This window comes from Ylistrum balloti, unplaced genomic scaffold (genome assembly GCF_031769215.1).
Source record: "Ylistrum balloti isolate Yb309-2 unplaced genomic scaffold, AGI_CSIRO_Ybal_v1 Utg369798, whole genome shotgun sequence".
Lineage (NCBI taxonomy): Eukaryota > Metazoa > Mollusca > Bivalvia > Pectinida > Pectinidae > Ylistrum > Ylistrum balloti.
In genome coordinates this window covers 1,191,924-1,212,917 of record NW_026781977.1, presented here as the reverse complement: position 1 = coordinate 1,212,917, position 20,994 = coordinate 1,191,924, and the positions used below count along the sequence as shown (strand labels likewise).

At 33.8% G+C, this 20,994-nt stretch overlaps 1 protein-coding gene across 1 annotated transcript in view; it reads left to right on the top strand.

The window, feature by feature from the left end:
• The window catches only part of LOC132544430 (dynein light chain Tctex-type protein 2B-like), a 38,517-nt gene extending 19,693 nt beyond the window's left edge, over positions 1-18,824 (top strand). Inside the window, exons 3-5 of the mRNA XM_060208025.1 lie at positions 3,387-3,456; positions 12,368-12,431; positions 17,456-18,824. Coding sequence (XP_060064008.1) covers positions 3,387-3,456; positions 12,368-12,431; positions 17,456-17,503 — 182 coding nt within the window. The 3' untranslated portion in view covers positions 17,504-18,824. The remainder of the gene's footprint in view (positions 1-3,386; positions 3,457-12,367; positions 12,432-17,455) is intronic.
• The last annotated feature ends 2,170 nt before the right edge of the window (positions 18,825-20,994 follow it).

The window sequence follows — 20,994 nt, the reverse complement described above, 5'->3', positions numbered from 1 at the left end:
ACTACCAAACTGCATCTTCGATTTTAAGAATTTAGATATTTAATGAATTACATTATCATTATTGACTGGGAAAATCCCTTGATAGACACTTGCTTTTGTATATTGATGTATCCTGTGTGTGTATACTTTGGAATGAAACTACAGTCTTGATAATACTTTGGCTATACACAGTCTTTACTAAACGACTTCCTTCCATTTGACTTCATCAGATAGAGTAAATTTGTTGTTCTACGTACGTGTTTTACATGTTCATCCAATAGGATCTACTGGTTACATTTTCATTACAAGCCTAATGAGCCTTTCTTATTCTCATTTACTTGTGTTGTCATGTCTTCTTTACAACTTGTAATAAAACATTGTGATCATACAAGCCCATTGAACCTCTTGTTAATGAAGAACATACCAGTCTGCATGTTGTACAACTCAACATCAATTTAAACAATGCAAAGTGTAGTGCGTACATAAAACAGCATGTCTGAGAGCATGAGGGGAACTACATACCTAACATTGAGGGATTTCTTAATTATTCTGACATTAGGTAATTTCTTAATCAGATTATTTTTAAATATTCTTTAATTTTACGCTCACCTGCCCAAAACGCCAAGTGAGCTTGTGTCGTGGTACGGCGTCCATCATACATTTGTCCATCTGGCATCAACTCTTTTTCTTTGCACAACTTCCTCTTAATGAGTAGGAGTCCTAAAATAACTAGCATCAACTTTTCCATATGAAGAACTTCTCAATAAGTAGGAGTCCTAAAGTAATTGACATCAATTTCTCCATATGAACAACTTCTTCTCTATAAGTAGTAGCCCTAAAGTAATGTTGTTTGGCTGACAGGTTCCTTGGATTACCTTGACCCATATTCAAGGTTATGTGGGTCAAATTTGTTAAAATTTGTAATGATTTCTTCTGATTAACATAAAGGCCAAGAGACATTATATTTGACTCATAAGTTGATATGATGATGCCTAACAAAGTTTGCAAAAAGAAATTGCCTTGACTAGAGTTAAGGTCAGAGAGTTAAGTTATCTTGCATATATATAAGGCCACATGGGTTAAATTTGTTAAGTCCAAAAACAACTTCTTCTGATAAACCGAAATGTCTAAAGACATGCTATTTCACTGATAGGATGATGTTCAAAAAACGAAATGACCTTGAACCATATTCAACATCACACTATTTCTTCTGATTAACGAATCAGCTTAGAAGCATATTTCGCAGGTAAGTCTCTCAGATGAAGCCTGACAAAGTTTGGAAAAAGAAATTTGACCAATATTCAGGGTCACATGGTCAAATTTACGGAAAACTCCCGACAATTTCTGACGATTAACAAGAAGGTGCTAAGGCATGATATTTGGCTGTAAATCCTGTAAGAGATTCCTTCTGGTAGACCAAATTGCAAAAGAGTAAAAAAAAGAAGAAATAATAGGTCATAACTGTCAATGATTCGAGCAGAGTGTTAGAACCTTGTGTCTGTTATAAAAATTCATAAAAATGGATTGGATGTGCCCATTTTAAATGAACATTGATTGTATTAATGATGCATGTTGAATACAAGGTGAGTGATTTAGGCCCTTTTGGCCTCTTGTAGGTTATGCACTGTATTGCAAAATCAAAATGCCTTACAATACATATTTGTCTAAATCCTTAGTAGCAGTTGATTTAGGTATTCTGATTTCTTCACGTTAGCTCCGCACCCCCTCCCTACACACATACACACACATGCACATACACACACATATACATCTGTTAATAATCAGAAATCTGGTAATACTGATGTTTTTCCACGTACATGTCAGCATAAAGATATATGTGATACCATCTATCTCAATTTACCATGTTTCAATAATGTTATGAGCTTGGTATAATACAAGATGTAGAAATCCTTAACATCTCCTCATCAAAAACATACTTTTCTGAAATAACAGTAAATATCTTGATTCAGAGAACTCCATTCAAATCATGCAAATCTCTTTCCGTGTTCTTATAGATTTTGTCATTAATCAAAGTAGTTCATATTGTGCGTTGTTAAGTGGATCACATGATGTTATTGAGATTGTTTGTTAGTGGGCTCTCTGATGTGTGGGAGATGCATGTGTGCTTGTCTATTTTCTTTTGTCTAAACCATTATACTACAACAGCAATGAAACTCTTCTTCAAAACAGTTCTTGGCAGATCAACCCTATATTGTCATGTGTGCTCAAAGCAAAGTGGATGAGTTTCAAGGTCAGAACTGATGATTTCATTTCTAGGGTAGGAAGACCAAGCTAAATGGATAGGTTTAGATAGGAATGATAAAGTCAAGTTGATGATTGAGTGATATGTAATAAGGACACAGTTGGACAAAAGGTAGAAGGGGTTTTATATTGTTATTTGATTATATTGGTTTATATAGGAAAAACTGATCATTAACATGAGATATATGGCTTTCATTCTTTACGTTAACTAGACAATTCACAATTTATGTCAAAACAAACTATGAGCGTGATGTGTTCAAGCAACACATAAAAAAAAAACCCAGAATGTAGAAAGATTGAACTAAGTGAATGTCCCAATATATGTGGACAGATGAATTTCTTACTATTTCTATATTTTTGCACTTTACAAAATGCATACAAATTCAAATTTTGAATTGAAAATAGGAGGATGAGTACTTTACTTAGATATTTGGCTGATCTAATATGAGACTAAAATACCACCTTCAGTAAATGCTATATGTACTATGACATCATGGTCTGTATGATGTCATCAGTGTATTGTTATTGTTGTTAAGCATCTGAAATTCAAATGCTAAACACTTTGTAATTTATTTTTCTATATGGTATCCAGACAAGACTTAGACTATACCAACATATACCAGCAGCGTTGATAACCTTTTAACAAGTCAATTTTATTGAACATATTCTAAACTCCTATGGACCATATATTGGAAACATTGTAAATTAAATCATTATATTTCCTTGAAACATTGCTTATTGTGAACAGATTGTTTGAACTATTTCAATCATAAGACATTTTTCATAGATTAAGACACCTTCAATTTATGTAAACTGTTTCAACCAAAGTTGAGTTATCTCATACAGCTGGTTTTCATGCATAAGTTGTCAAATATATTTTGATCATTTATCAAGGGAGATAACTATAACACAAATTGCTGCGACAAATGTATTGATGTACTTTTAAAGTCTCATGTCTTTCAATTCTTGATATTTCAACTAAAATGGCAGTTTTATAGAGGTGAAAGTTTAATGAATATCAATATCAGATCCAAACAAATACACTGATTATTATTTTTCTTTTTTCTTTTTACAATCATATATATTTGAAATATTGTTATTGTATTTTCAATACCTGCAATGTATTTCTTTTTTATATTTTACAGATTTGGGTTATGACCGATATAAGTTTATAGTCCAAGTTGTGATAGGAGAACAGCGTGGAGAAGGTGTAAAGTAAGTACCACCAAGGGTAAATGTAATTCATATTCTACTTCCTGTGTCTCTCCAAGGAATTACCACCAAGGGTAAATGTAATTCATATTCTACTTCCTGTGTCTGTCCAAGGAAGTACCACCATGGGTAAATGTAATTCATATTCTACTTCCTGTGTCTGTCCAAGGAGGTACCACCATGGGTAAATGTAATTCATATTCCACTTCCTATGCCTGTCCAAGGAAGTACCACCAAGAGTAAATGTAATTCATATTCTACTTCCTGTGTCTGTCCAAGGAAGTACCACCATGGGTAAATGTAATTCATATTCCACTTCCTATGCCTGTCCAAGGAAGTACCACCAAGAGTAAATGTAATTCATATTCTACTTCCTGTGTCTGTCCAAGGAAGTACCACCATGGGTAAATGTAATTCATATTCCACTTCCTATGCCTGTCCAAGGAAGTACCACCAAGAGTAAATGTAATTCATATTCTACTTCCTGTGTCTGTCCAAGGAAGTACCACCATGGGTAAATGTAATTCATATTCCACTTCCTGTGTCTGTCCAAGGAAGTACCACCATGGGTAAATGTAATTCATATTCCACTTCCTGTGTCTCTCCAAGGAAGTACCACCACGGGTAAATGTAATTCATATTCCACTTCCTATGCCTGTCCAAGGAATTAGCATGTATTTGAGGGAGCCATATTAGCCCAGTCAGTAGAGCATTAGACTTTAATGCCTCATGTGAAGACCAGAGGTATGTGGCTCAATGATCTCTACTTGAGGGGGCCTATGTATACCAGAAAGCTGGTGTATTTACAAACTGTCCTGTGCCATCCTGGTTTTATTCTAGGGTATGGCACTTTATAAAGTTGCAAATTGCTCTCAGTCATGTGTGGTGGATCTTCTGTATGTTGTTCAGTGATGTATCAACCAGCTAGTACAAGGAGACCTCCATTTCAAAATGACCCTACGTCAGTTCACAGTGTGATAAAGCTGACAAATAAACAGTGTAACATCAGCATTACGCTTGTTTCATTTGCAGAAGTATTAATGTGAATCACCAGATTACATGCATAAATATAGCTGAATTGATCACTAGCCAAATAATATAAAAACATACATGACAAAAGCTTGGAATACTTCTTATTACAAGTCTGATAATAATAAGCTAACCTGTATTTATTGCTGTTCAGGAAGAACTAACAGTATTTCATTATCCTGTGTTAATCCCTCCTTCTGATGTGGAGGCAATGTATTGGACCCTTGGTTTATTGCAAAATAGATGATATTTTGTTTTTGAATGAAAATCCTCAGGAATCAACATGCCATAAGTTTGTTTTACATGTTCAATCTCCTTGGTTTTAAAGGGATGAATAATCTTATATTGATAGATCAAGAAATTACTAACTGCAGAACTTCAGAAGAGATCGGGATTTCCTACTGATATGTACACAAATTATCAGATACCATTACAATAGACCAGGGCAATGTAAAATTTTGTGTGGAAACCTGGCTTTAGGAGTTGTAAAATTCTTATTTTCAATTTGGTTTTGTAAAGTATAAATTCATTCAATCAAACTGTAAGCACCGATTTTCACATAGTGATACCAGCTATGTATTGAATGCTCACTCAGTCTAACAGTCTGCTGAACATACAAGGACAGATTGATATGTTGTGGGACTTGTATCGGGTGACATAAGCAGGGATGTCCTTTTTCAACTCAACTATTCCCTGACTATTTAAGGCTGTGTACTTGAAGACTGGTGTCATTTGTCAGTTTATGTCGAAGAGGAGCACTCTAAAGTAAACAAGGCAAGTTACTTTTACAAAATGGACTGCTGAAAGAGCAGGATTCGATACTTGCATAAGAAAGGTCTAGCACCTAAGGCTATTCATACTGATATTGTAGCAACACTAAGGAATAATATCACTTTATATGCTACTGTGAAAAAGTGGTTGGCAGAATTTAAGCATTGCAGGCAGAGCCTTGGGGATGACACCCGTCCTGGAAGGCCTGTCACTGTTGCAACCCCATAAATAGTCGATAAAGTCCATGATATTGTTATGGCTGACAGTCAAGTTACAGAGAGATATATAGCCAGTACAGTTGGGATTTCTTAGGAAAGAGGACATTCCGTAAGATCTAGCAATAAGGAAGTTCTCAGCCTATTCGGTACCGAGACATCTGACAGTTGATCAGAAGCACACCAAGAGGTCTTTGTTGTGTGGTAATCTTCAGAGGTTTGTGACTAAGGATGAAACTTTGGTCCAACATTTCACCCCAGAAGTCAAACAACAGTCTAAACATTGAAAGCACAATGGTTCAGCCCCACCAAAGAAGGCAAAGACTGTTCTGTCAACTGGAGTGGTTATGGCCTCAGTTGTTTGGGATGCTGATGGTATTCTGATGGTATTCTGATGGTAGGGTATCTACAAATGGAACAAACAATCAATGGCACTTATGCATCATTCCTTAGACAGTTCAGAGAAATTATTCAAGTGCCACTGAAAACTCAGCAAAGGTGTGCTGTTCCTCCAGGACAATGCCCCTGTTCACACATCTGTCATTGCCATGGCTGTCATTAATAATTGTGGCTTTGAATTGATTATTCACCTGATCTTGCCCCATCAGACTTTCATCTATTTCCAAAATTGAAAAAAGGCCATGTCAGAAACCTACTTGATGATGACATCATACATGCAGTGGAAGACTTTATGAATAGTCAAGAAAAGGACTTCTTTAAAAGTGGTATTGAGGCCCTGAACCATTGTTGGTAAAAGTGTATAGATACTGAAGGCAATTATTGAAAAAATCATGTAATATGTCCGCCAAAAGTCAAACTCCTTAATACGAAGATCACAACATATCAATCAGCCCTCATATAATAGGGCTGATGATTGATAACTTTTTTTTTTGTATTATTTCTGCATAGAGTTTAACAACCTTTGCATATTTATAATAGTATCAAGTATACAAGAAAGTTTCTATATCGACAAGTGTCAATCATGTGACACATTACTTGGTAACTATGGCCAGTGAGCCTTAGCGAGATTTGAATTTGGGGTTAAATGGTTGTTTCAAAAGAACTTGTTTTAATTAAAGTTACAGCTTGTAATCATTACAAACTTTGATAAGATTTATCATACCAGCTAGTGTTGTTAGTAGTCTTCCTTACTTTGCCAATTTTTTTTTTCCTGGTTGAGGAAAGATTTATTTACGCAGATAATTAATTCTGCACAAATTTCCAACATTGCAACATATATCTATATATAAGTGATAGGTACAATCGGAGGAAAGGATTGCACCGCTGCATATATCTTTTATCTCAGCCTCAAGTTTGTTGGCAAGACCAACAGATAAAGGAATTGCATTCATGTTGATGTTTTCTACATCCTTGTGCTTTTGCTGCAAAAAGTGTTCATGAGATAGTGTGGGCAGAAGTTTACAGATCTAAGGCCTGTCGTAAAAATCAACCTAGGTAGTTTTATTCACTGTTTCATTGCCTGATTACATAACACGCACTGCAAGAATTTGCAGCTACTTGAATTATCTGATTTCGAAAAGAACAATTGTTTAACTGAATCAGAAATTCTGAACTATAGATGCTTTAATGATCGAAGTTGATTTTTTAATGACTTACTTTCAGTCGGCCTTCCGAGATTCTTTATCAGCATAGGCTGGTATCTTGCCATTTGTGTAACCTTTTTCCTACCAAATGGCTTGATATGTAATATGAGACGTTGTCTGCTTAAATGTCTCCATGTACAACTCCAGGTATGATGTACAGCACCTGTGTACAGATTTGTACTTTAAATTGTACAGGTATGTTGTACAGCACCTGTGTACATATGTGTACTTTAAATTGTACAGGTATGATGTACAGCACCTGTGTACAGATGTGTACTTTAAATTGTACTGGTATTATGTACAGCACCTGTGTACAGATGTGTACTTTAAATTGTACATGTATGACGTACAGCACCTGTGTACAGATTTGTACTTTAAATTGTACATGTATGACGTACAGCACCTGTGTACAGATTTGTACTTTTAATTGTACAGGTATGACGTACAGCACCTGTGTACAGATTTGTACTTTTAATTGTACAGGTATGACGTACAGCACCTGTGTACAGATTTGTACTTTTAATTGTACAGGTAGTACAGCACCTATGTACAGATTTGTACTTTTAATTGTACAGCACACCTGTGTACAGATTTGTACTTTTAATTGTACAGGTATGACGTACAGCACCTGTGTACAGATTTGTACTTTTAATTGTACAGGTATGACGTACAGCACCTATGTACAGATTTGTACTTTTAATTGTACAGGTATGACGTACAGCACCTGTGTACAGATTTGTACTTTTAATTGTACAGGTATGACGTACAGCACCTGTGTACAGATTTGTACTTTTAATTGTACATGTATAATGTACAGCACCTGTGTACAGATTTGTACTTTTAATTGTACAGGTATGACGTACAGCACCTGTGTACAGATTTGTACTTTTAATTGTACATGTATAATGTACAGCACCTATGTACAGATTTGTACTTTTACCTGTACTTTTAATTGTACATGTATAATGTACAGCACCTATGTACAGGTATTTTAATTGATGTACAGCACCTGTGTACAGATTTGTACTTTTAATTGTACATGTATAATGTACAGCACCTATGTACAGATTTGTACTTTTAATTGTACAGGTATGATGTACAGCACCTGTTTACAGATTTGTACTTTAAATTGTACATGTATAATGTACAGCACCTATGTACAGATTTGTACTTTTAATTGTACAGGTATGACGTACAGCACCTGTGTACAGATTTGTACTTTTAATTGTACATGTATAATGTACAGCACCTATGTACAGATTTGTACTTTTAATTGTACAGGTATGACGTACAGCACCTGTGTACAGATTTGTACTTTTAATTGTACAGGTATGACGTACAGCACCTGTGTACAGATGTGTACTTTAAATTGTACATGTATGACGTACAGCACCTGTGTACAGATTTGTACTTTTAATTGTACAGGTATGACGTACAGCACCTGTGTACAGATTTGTACTTTAAATTGTACATCTTATGTTTACATGGTGAATTTTTAGAGCATTCTTGTTCTAAAAGTCAAATTTCTTTTATCTTCTCAAAAGTTTATTTTAAATAAGTCAGATTTGTCTTTTTTTTTTTGGGGGGGGTGGGGGGGTTGTTTTTAAACTTTCCCTTGATTGTAAAAAACATACCTGACATGTGAATTATGTTAAATTGCGATTAAAGGAGGAACAAACAGCAGTTGAGTTTAACTGCCACGTTGTTATGATAAGTGTTTTCCAAGCAGATTAGCATCAGGGCTTCAGACATGTTGATATAGGTGTCTGAAATATAAGGTAAAACCACAGTTATGTAGGGGTATGTTTATGTAATTGTCTGGTGTGTATTGTTCTTAATCAGTTTAATCGATGGTTGTATTTTTGCCTTTTACTTTTGATGATTCATCAATTGCGATTACACTTGTAAGCACAAAAACTTTATGGAATCAAGATTTGTAACAAACCTGCAATGATCATTAAATCGAAAAAAAAATATACACTTAACCATTGCCAGAAACCGCATGAAGTTATTCAGATTGTATTCCACTAAATAAAAAATTCTCAAGCGTATTTTACCCATTACGATGAATTTTTTTGTAGATACATTGTAAACATCTTCCTGTTTGATTAATCATGAATTTCTGAGCGATTCCTAGCTCAAAATGACCCAACAGACATGGTAGTAAGGAATTCCATTTTTTGCCAATGTCTAATTTTCACCATTTTCTTATTCTATGCTATATACAGCATTTAATTGGCCGGGGAACAGTAAGGATTACCTATAAAAGTTAGTTGCTACCGCACTTAACGTTATTCTCAAGGTCCATCACATGCCAGCCAGAACAACTGGAGTGAAGTATCTTGCCCAGAGACACAACCATGACCAATAAATGAAAAATACTAACAGCTTTAAGCGGCATCAAATTGATTCTCTTCCGACCAAACAGTTGTGTTCCACTCTGTATACTGTTGGTTTTTACGTTTCTGTAGTTTATAAACTATTAACATAGAGGACAAACACGTAAAATATGTAACTATACACTTGGCAAAAAGTTAGTGTACTTGGCGTTCTTCTAAAATTATCAGATATATGAAATCTACAAATTTTACTGAATTATGGTAATAGTGCACCACCCCATATAGAATTTGACACTACTTCCAGTCACTTTGGATTTTCCTCAGTCGCCTCCTAGGTTTAAAATTTAGCTTGTTGTCTATTTACCCGATACTGATATTTCATACCCGTTACTTCTTGATTAATTAATCTGCTTGATCAAATGACATGTTTTGGTGATTTGTTGACATGTAAATAAGAGACTGTTAAAATCACACTTTTTTCTAGACTTTGGAAATTCCTTCGCCTGTTTATCATTTTAATCTGCTACAGCACTTATGATTCAGTAATTTCATTTCCTATGAACATGTATAGTTAACCTAGATGGCTAAAAAACATTCCTTTATATCCTGTTGAGTTGCATATCTGTCTTAAATACATTAAACAAAATTAAGCCCAACCTAAGATACGGATGGTTCCTAACTTTATGTCAAGTGTTTATATGAATGTCTTTTGAAGTTTATTTCATATCTAAGGTCATGTCAATTGTTTTTCAATTCACTAAAGATTGATTTGTAAATTGCATCTCATCGCAACACTGATCCATCTCCATTAATTGATGTACTATTATAGATAGACTGCATTTATGTATGTATATGTCGTCTTTGCTGTGTACTTCCATGGCACTTATTGCGTTGTAAGACCGAATTCTCACATGAAACATGATAATAGCTCTTATCTGCCAGAGCTCTCCAATAGACACACTACTTGTATATTTAGATGCATGTTAACGTCTGTCCTGAAATACTGCCAAGATTATTTTTTAGCACCACTCTATTGTTACAAAACAATTTCTGATTGTTTATCAATAATTATCAGCTGTGGTTATGCAATATAAATGTACATAATGAATGTGGTTTTGGCTTTCTTATGTAAACAATAAAGCTATTTATTTGCTGTACTTTTGGTAGGTATTGATGTTCCTTTCTGACCAGATTTGTTGGACATCATATTATTTAAATTTCTCTCTAATCATTTCATGTCAGGAATAATTCTACATATATTATCTAAAAAGAAATTGAAAGGTCATGACATCAAAATGCTGTGTGAAGGTCATTTCCTTGAGAATACTGTGTGAAGGTCATTTCCATCAATATACTTTGTGAAGGTCATTTCCTTGATAATACTGTGTGATGATCATTTCCTTGAGAATACCGTGTGAAGGTCATGACCATCAGAATACTGTGTGAAATCATGACCATCAAAATACTGTGTGAAGGTCATGACCATCAAAATACTGTGTGAAGGTCATTTCCATCAATTTTCTATGTGAAGGTCATTTCCTTGATAATACTGTGTGAAGGTCATTACCATCAAAAACTGTATCAAGGTTGTTACCATCAGAATACTGTGTGAAGGTCATGACCATCAAAATACTGTATGAAGGTCATTTCATTGAAAATACTGTGTGAAGGTAATTTCCTTGAAAATACTGAGTGGAGGTCATTTCCTTGAGAATACTTCGTGAAGGTCCGTGTTACCATAATATTACTTATTGAGGGTCATTAACATCAAATACTATGTTAAGGTTGTTACCATCAGAATACATTGAGAAGGTCATTACCATCAAAAACTGTATCTAGGTTGTTACCATCAGAATACTGAGTGAAGGTCATTAACATCAAAATACATTGTGAAGGTCATTACCATCAAAATACATTACTATCAGAATTCATTGTGAAGGTCATTACCATCAAAATACATTACCATCAGAATACTGTGTGAAGTTTGCTATTATCACAATAATGTATGAAGGATATTAACAAGAGAAAATTTTGTGAAGGTGTTTTTGGATGGTTCAATGAAATTCTTGAAAATATCAACCTTTACCATAAGTAAGGCTTTAAGTTTACTTCACATCACAATCCTGGTGTTGTATCACTGTATAAGTGTTTACTTCATGGGGTTTTCTTGCATACAAGATTGAATTCTGACCTGGAACAGGAACATTTTGTCAACAAGCTATGTTTTCTTTTAGATTCTCAGATGGACCTTTTGCCTTGTGTCTATAAAAGAAGTAGTGATGTGAAGCACTTTGCTTTGATTTCTGTACATATGAATGTGTCACTGGTAGTAGAAAGGCCTGAAAACTACATTGGTTGACCAGTAATGAAGAGCAAAGTCTATCATGGACAAGGAGTAGTAGGTCCATCTTCATGCACATTTCCTTTACTATAAGCCTACCAAACGAGACCCTTCTTTGTAACCCCCCACCCCCACCTCTTCCCCCCACCTCATGAAATTCAAGTGGCAGTCTGCCTGTCTGTCCAGTGAAACCCTAGTGTCTCTCTGCCTGTCTGTCCACTGACATTCTTGTGTCTGTCCACTGAAACCCTAGTGTCATTCTGCCTGTCCGTCCACTGACATCCTAGTGTCTCTCTGTCTGTCCGTCCACTGACATCCTAGTGTCTCTCTGCCTGTCTGTCCAGTGACATCCTATTGTCATTCTGCCTGTCTGTCCACTGAAATCATACTGTCAGTCTGACTGTTTGGCCATTGAAATCCTAGTGTCTGCCTGTCTGTCCACTGGAACCCTAATTGTCTTGTCCGTGTGTCCACTGAAATTCAATGTATTCAATGTATATGTTCACTGTAAAGTTACTGCTGTTTTGTATAATTTTATATATCTATAATGTATAAGAATTTGGATAGGTTAATGTGACTTTGTCTGAATTTGATCTCAACTTTCTTTCATTTCAGGATGGGGTGCAGGTGTTTCTGGGATTCCGACACAGACAATTATGCTCAGGATATTTTTATGAATGTGAGTATGATGTGTGTAATGGATTAAGTTTCACCTTGGCCGTATTTTGTACTAATTTTTTCATTACTTTTTTCTGCTTTGATGTAGTGCGTTTTTCGTTGGAAAAATGGCAGGGATGGATAGAGGGGAATGGGGGCAGTCTTCTGAAGCAACAGATAAGTCTAAGCTTTCAACAGGGTTGTCTATAGCCTATTACAGAGTATGTAATGTCTGAAGGCTTCCAATGCCTGTAGTTCTAAGCTTCCTTACAAAACTGGCTGTATACTATCTGTTTAAATGATGAAATAGACCTGATTATATCAGACACATCCTCATATGACTTCTACTGGTGTGAGGAAATTGTAAACCTCAATCTTCTTAAGACAAAACTGCACAAAAAAGAGAGAGACAATCAGTGGCCAATTAAAAGTTATCTAATTTCACATTATTACAGTTGATAACAACATTTATTGTTGTGTACATGTTAAATGGACCTGATACACATACTGTAACATGGTAAATTTTCATGTGTTTCAAATTTCATGGTTTTTAAAACAAAAGTCATGCCAACTTATAGCTGTGTATATCAATTTGTTGACCAAACAGATTTCTGGACTTAAAGGAGATGATTGGAACTTCACATTTAGATATGTCACCATTAGAGATCATTGTCCAAAGGAAAACCATGCAATCTCAATTAACTTTAAATGAAGGAAAATAAAAGCTCTCAAAAAATCATTATCATACAGGATACTGCAGATTTATTTCATACGCAAATACATTTCCATGCAGATGTTTATAGTATGGAAAATAAAAATTGGATATTCAAGAAAATGATAGGATTAGGGGAATGGTTTTGTGATCCATTTGGAATATGTTTTAGATTTTCTATAAAAAGAATAAATGGGAAGATTTATAAGATATGTTGTGTTGTCTAAAGCTTCCATATCAATGTTACAGGCCTTGGAATGATGAATTATATACCTAAAATAATTCACTGGATAAAAACATTGATACAATTTTTAAGACAATCAGTTTATACGATAACCACAAATCTTGAGGTATATGGTTGAATACAATATGCACATGCTTTAAAAGTCTTGGCATCTTGAACTGTGATTAACAGATTCCAAGATGCTTTTACAAAAATTCTGGTGTTTGTATCTGTGATGATGAACTGACAGTTATTGATAGAGTTCTCGTTTCTACTCTTACTACATGTCATCATCAACATGCTTCAAAGTGAATGCTGGTTAACCATGTCTGTCTTCTACAAGCACTGTTCTCCCAAATGGCTTCTCTGGCTCAACCAAAAAAAAAAAACACAGACAGAAATAGGTTTTTGGTCTGAGGGTTTGTATTACCTAGTCATTCACAAAAAGTAGTCTTTATAAGCTGTATACCATATTGGACAAAATCAGATATATGATGTTGATAGATTATATCTTTTGGCATAGGTAGAACACATTCTACATAAAAATTATGGCAGGTTAAATTTCGTACTGAAACATGCTTGTAGTCTATTTTCATTTGTGAATGTTACTGAAAACACAGTGGTATCAGATACAGTAGTATTTGAAAGATAACTTTTCTCAAATCAATCTGTGAATTAAGATGCTGTCAAAATTGATCAGTTGATACTTGTGTTAAAAAGAAAGGGAAAGATTCAACTGAAATGGCCTTTTGTCAGGACTTCAAAATAGCATTTAATGGTGGAAGTCCAATTCATGAATACTGTTTTAGCACAGGGCCAATTATTACACTGTAGGACTGGACATGTTGGTTTGCGTGTACAGTGAAACCTTTTTAGTCTGGATACTTCAGTTTGTGTGTACAGTGGAACCTTTTTAGTCTGGATACTTTGGTTTGTGTGCTCAGTAGAACCGTGTTAGTTTGGACACTTTGGTTTGTGTGTATAGTAGAACCTTGTTAGTCTGGACACTTTGGTTTGTGTGTACAGTAGAACCTTGTTAATCTGGACACTTTGGTTTGTGTGTACAGTAGAACCTTGTTAATCTGGACACTTTGGTTTGTGTGTACAGTAGAACCTTGTTAATCTGGACACTTTGGTTTGTGTGTATAGTAGAACCATGTTAACCCTGATACTTTGGTTTGTGTATATAGTAGAACCTTGTTAATCTGGACACTTTGGTTTGTGTGTATAGTAGAACCTTGTTAATCTGGAAACTTTGGTTTGTGTATATAGTAGAACCTTGTTAATCTGGACAACTTGGTTTGTGTGTACAGTAGAACCTTGTTAATCTGGACACTTTGGTTTGTGTGTACAGTAGAACCTTGTTAATCTGGAAACTTTGGTTTGTGTGTCACTCTGGAACCTCCTTTGTTTGAACAACAGTAGAATGTTGCTTCTGCTTGTCTGGACGTTTTGGTTTACAAGTGTATATATATATCATATATTAGAATCTTTTTTGATTTAATAGTTTACAATTCAACTATAGCATTGATGGCTACAGGCCATGAAAATGAATTGGTTTGCAAACTTTATGAATCAATTAATTCTTTAGAAAAATTGCAAAGAAAATAGGAGCAATCAAAGTTCAGTATTTGGTATGAAAACAAAGAAAAATTGTCTTAACAAATTGCTTTGAAACATTTGTCTATTGACTATTTTGGAAGGATTGTACTTTCAGCTCAGGAAGCAGTGTAACGTAAATATTTATCTAGAAAGTGAAACGGTATGTGGGTTGTAAGTGATATCCCCAACACTGTAAAATTATAATTGGAGTAAAACTGGAGAAACTTTGATAGATAGTTCTTAGTTAAAAATTCAGACACACATTACACTCAGTGACATGGTTTGTATTGGCAAAAATCCAGTGTTTTATTAGTCGAGTGACATGCAAGAAATTTAACAAATATTTCAACACAATTATACATGCATTTTATATATAGACTTCACAGAAGGAAATGAACACTGAAAATCTGAATAAATTAGTCTCTGCTCATTTAACAGGTTGTGAATATTACTCAACATTGTTTCCTGTCTCTTTGTAAACTTATTGATTTAAATTGTATTCCAAGCCTCATTTTGTCCATTATATAAAATTCTTTCAGAAACTCAGAATAAAAGTAATTTATTTGATAAATGTTAAAGTGGCACAATTAAGTTATAACCTACATAACTAAACAGTGTTATATTAAAGAGTGGCGCAATTAAGTTACAACCTACATGACCAAACAGCGTTATATTAAAGAGTGGCGCAATTAAGTTATAACCTACATAACTAAACAGTGTTATATTAAAGAGTGACACAATAAAGTTATAACCTACATAACTAAACAGTGTTATATTATAGAGTGGCACAATTAAGTTACAACCTACATGACCAAACAGTGTTATATTAAAGAGTGGCACAATTAAGTTATAACCTACATGACCAAACAGTGTTATATTAAAGAGTGGCACAATTAAGTTATAACCTACATAACTAAACAGTGTTATATTAAAGAGTGGCACAATTAAGTTACAACCTACATGACCAAACAGTGTTATATTAAAGAGTGGCACAATTAAGTTACAACCTATATAACTAAACAGTGTTATATTAAAGAGTGGCACAATTAAGTTACAACCTACATGACCAAACAGTGTTATATTAAAGAGTGACACAATAAAGTTATAACCTATATAACTAAACAGTGTTATATTAAAGAGTGGCACAATAAAGTTATAACCTACATGACCAAACAGTGTTGTATTAAAGAGTGGCACAATTAAGTTACAACCTACATGACCAAACAGTGTTATATTAAAGAGTGACACAATTAAGTTATAACCTACATAACTAAACAGTGTCATATTAAAGAGTGGCACAATTAAGTTACAACCTACATAACTAAACAGTGTTATATTATAGAGTGGCACAATTAAGTTACAACCTATATAACTAAACAGTGTTATATTAAAGAGTGGCACAATTAAGTTATAACCTACATAACTAAACAGTGTTATATTAAAGAGTGGCACAATTAAGTTATAACCTACATAACTAAACAGTGTTATATTATAGAGTGGCACAATTAAGTTACAACCTACATGACCAAACAGTGTTATATTAAAGAGTGGCACAATTAAGTTATAACCTACATAACTAAACAGTGTTATATTAAAGAGTGGCACAATAAAGTTATAACCTACATAACTAAACAGTGTTATATTAAAGAGTGGCACAATTAAGTTATAACCTACATAACTAAACAGTGTTATATTAAAGAGTGGCACAATTAAGTTATAACCTACATAACTAAACAGTGTTATATCAAAGAGTGGCACAATTAAGTTATAACCTACATAACTAAACAGTGTTATATTATAGAGTGGCACAATTAAGTTATAACCTACATAACTAAACAGTGTTATATTAAAGAGTGGCACAATTAAGTTATAACCTACATAACTAAACAGTGTTATATTAAAGAGTGGCACAATTAAGTTATAACCTACATAACTAAACAGTGTTATATTATAGAGTGGCACAATTAAGTTATAACCTACATAACTAAACAGTACACAATTAAGTTACAACCTACATGACCAAACAGTGTTATATTAAAGAGTGGCACAATTAAGTTACAACCTACATAACTAAACAGTGTTATATTAAAGAGTGGCACAATTAAGTTATAACCTACATAACTAAACAGTGTTATATTAAAGAGTGGCACAATTAAGTTATAACCTACATAACTAAACAGTGTTATATTATAGAGTGGCACAATTAAGTTATAACCTACATAACTAAACAGTGTTATATTAAAGAGTGGCACAATTAAGTTATAACCTACATAACTAAACAGTGTTATATTATAGAGTGACACAATTAAGTTACAACCTATATAACTAAACAGTGTTATATTAAAGAGTGGCACAATTAAGTTACAACCTATATGAAATTTTATTAATGATTTTAATGATATTTATATTATTAGATCTGTGTACCTAAAACAGTCTTTTCATGAATATTTGACTAGTCAAGTTTTTCTTTTTTATGTTAAAGTAGCTATCAATCATTTGTATTTTCCAGGATTCCTTGTTCTGTGTAGCGGCAGCCTTCGGATGTTTCTTCTACTGAATATTACATCATTACCAGTTATATCATTCCATTATCCGTCCACATCAAAATCTACTGTGATGTCATGAGACTGTGATGTCATCAAAAAGTGATGTCATGAGAGAAAGAACAACAAAGATTGCAAACATGGTTAGATATTTGAAAAAACGGACTATTAAGAAGTACTAGTAATAACATAAATAATCTCCACTGTAATTTTGTCTTTTATGTCTGATTTTGTGACAACCACCAGAAATAAAAAATGTGTGGTTTCAATCAACTTGTTGTAATGCAGAAAGTGGATTCTTGATAATGAGGTTTCTCAGAGTACCAGAATACTGTAGAAAAAATATATGATTTCCTTTTCCACTCCACATGGTAATGAAGACTCATCAGATAAATATAATGACTTGCTACTACTTGAAAAATTAATGGTCAGAATCTGCCTGAATCCTAACAATGTCTACATGTAATTATCATGTGTACGCAGCGCAAAACAAGAATAGAAATACAGTTGAAAAAAGTACCAAATGCAGACGAGGGCTGTCAGGAGTGAAAAATTGTTTTGGAATAGGGTGGGTTTAAAAGCAAAACACAGTTGCATGCCATTTGTTCTAAAAGGTTGTAGTGTTTCCCTATGAGTTATAATCTGCACCAGCATGAGAGGAGCCTGTACTTTTACAGTGGTTGCGATAATGCCAATGGTTAACACTTAGCGATTTGGTAATCTGTGGTAATGGTTTAAAAACAAACAAAACTTAAGGATGTATGCTACTTAGATGTGAAATGCATCTTTTTCTAAAACAAATACCACACTGCATTTGTGCAAAAGATAATGCTTATTAAAGATTCCCAAGGGACATAACTCTGAAGCAAAAGTAAGTCTACTGAAAAGATTGATTTATTCTTAAGTTCATTCTATAATTGATGTCATTGTTTGAAGTATTTTTTAAGGAATTTCAAATCTGCAAATACATTTTTATGTTGGTATTGATGAATTTATTTTCCTTCACACAAATATCTGATCTCTGGAATTGTAATATACAAATTCTTTTTGAATTCAATTTTGCCTGTCCTTTGACGTTTAATTTGACACCACACTAATGAACATTTTGTGTAAAGTAATATGTATCAAGATGATTCAGAATTCAGTGTTGAGAAGGTTTTTTGTGAAAATATCAAAAGTACCCTCTGAAGGATAATTTGACAGTTTTGTGAAGCAATCCAGGGAAGCACTAGGTTAGAGAAAGGAACTGCATACTGTATTGATGTATGAGTGTGTTGTGTGGATGATTGTGTAAATGAAAATTATTTTTATTCATGAATAAACTATCATATTAGATTGCTTTGCTTTTCATTTTTTATACCAGAACAATGGAAAGGTTAAGAAATGTTTTGTTTTTCCCTCAGTTCGTGTATCTCTGTGTGAGATATTGTGGAGACTTCAGGTGTACTTCTATATACACTGTACTCTATAATGCTTATAAGCAATATTACATAGATATCAAATATAGGTCACTTTGACCTGTATTTTCTGTTCACTGAGTAATATTTCATTTAGTTATCACTGGAAATCAAAGTGAGCATTGCTACTTTCCTCATAGAAAATGTATGATTAGAAGTTCAAGGTAAGGAGTTCATAAACTACACTTCTAACATATCTGGGATATGTATTGGCTTAAAGGTTGTGCCTCCGGTTTTATTTTTGAAATATGTACAAGTAGTGTTTTCTTTTCTGTATGGATTGCTTAGTACATTTATTTCTTACATTTGTGTTTACGCCAAAACACATTTGTGATATCCGGTTCTGACGTCAAGAGTTCATCTAAGTGTTTGCATTTAGAACATCTCAACGTTGAAATGACAAGCTCTATCATCACAGAGATTGACGGAATATGTTGTTTGTGTATAACCTAGAGTTTACTGGCTTTAGTTACATCAACACGTAATTTTACGTTGAGTGAACGAGAATAATTCTAGACGAAAACAAATACACAAAAAATGTGATGACAGAAAAACGTACACATTAGCATAACACTGCAATTGATAATGTGTACATACCAAATGCAATTAGCGTAACTCGGTTCGGTAACACTTTCACGCGCTAAAACATGAATGCTCTCAGAAAAAAATGTATTCATTCTATCATAGATCTTTAAAGGTAAAATGAATAAGCTATATTTAATGAATTTGTTTCTTTCAAAATTAAAATGGTATGTATAAGAAACACGAAGTGAACTTTAGGATGGAGCTGTATTCAGATTGCATTCATAAGATCACACGTGCTTCTTGAAAGTTGCCATTTCCGGTCGGCACATGAGCGTAATTTGTGTTTGCTCTCTATTTTTTTTGTCATTTATACCGGCTATAACAAGACAGTTCGATGTTTATCTTTACATTCCAAACATAAGTTTCTTTCTTATACCGATTATACTCCGATTTAAATTAAAATCAATTATTTCTCAAATTTCTTTATCTACAGTCACGGTAATAATCCGTCAAGTAGAACAGTCGTTTTGACGGTTTCCGTCGCTACTACCAAAAGTAATGAAGTCAAATACCCGCTACTTGCCACGCTTTGGATTTCGGCGCTCTAAATTTCACTTTTTTTTAGTTGATAAAGTGATATTTCAGCGAAAATGTAAACATATTACTCTGGTTTATTATTTTAGCTTGCAACAAACGAACAAGTATTAATCACAATAGTGTATACCTGTTGATTCCTTTGCTCTCATTTAGGAACGTAGCATTATTTGGATTGATCAAATTTGGCCGATGAAGGAGAAGACTCTTCCGCAACACTTGGTCTTATTCTCTTTGTACTTTTCAGGAGTTTCCTTGTAAATTCCATTATTTATTCTTATTTGCTTTATTTATTTATTATTATTTTTCAATTTGAGTTGTGATATGATTCTGTTAACATGCTGGATTTTTCTTTCATGTTTTCATACTTAAGCTGAAAACCACTCCGCTCTCGTTCAAACGGCAACGTGAATGGTTGTTCAAATGGCAATGTTTATGACAAATCACATATATACAACAAATATTACAATCACAAAGACATTTGATCTTCAGATGCAATCATTTTATACTGATGTGGAATTTTAGCAAAACATAGATAATAAACAATAAGAAAAATGTTGAACTTAGACGATAAAGAAAAAGACCGTTCTGTGTGATCTGATGTTTGGAAGTATTTGAAGCATTCTCACAGCATAAGTCTCCGAGGAGGAAATGTTCTTCGACATTATCGAAAGCATACACAATAACAACCAAGAAAATATCAACATGTTAACTGAATCTTTATTCAAACTGAAAAAAAAATTCGGTGAAACTAGGGTAAAGTTTGAACGAAAGAAATAGGGAGACTCCGGAATGAGTGTAAAGAAGATAAGGTCACGTGATATGGAAAAGTAAGCATCTTCTGCTCCATCGACGATACCTACCAATCATTCATTTTTAAAGGGGGCAAAGACACATGTCATTGTTGAATGGTTACTATATGTTCTTTA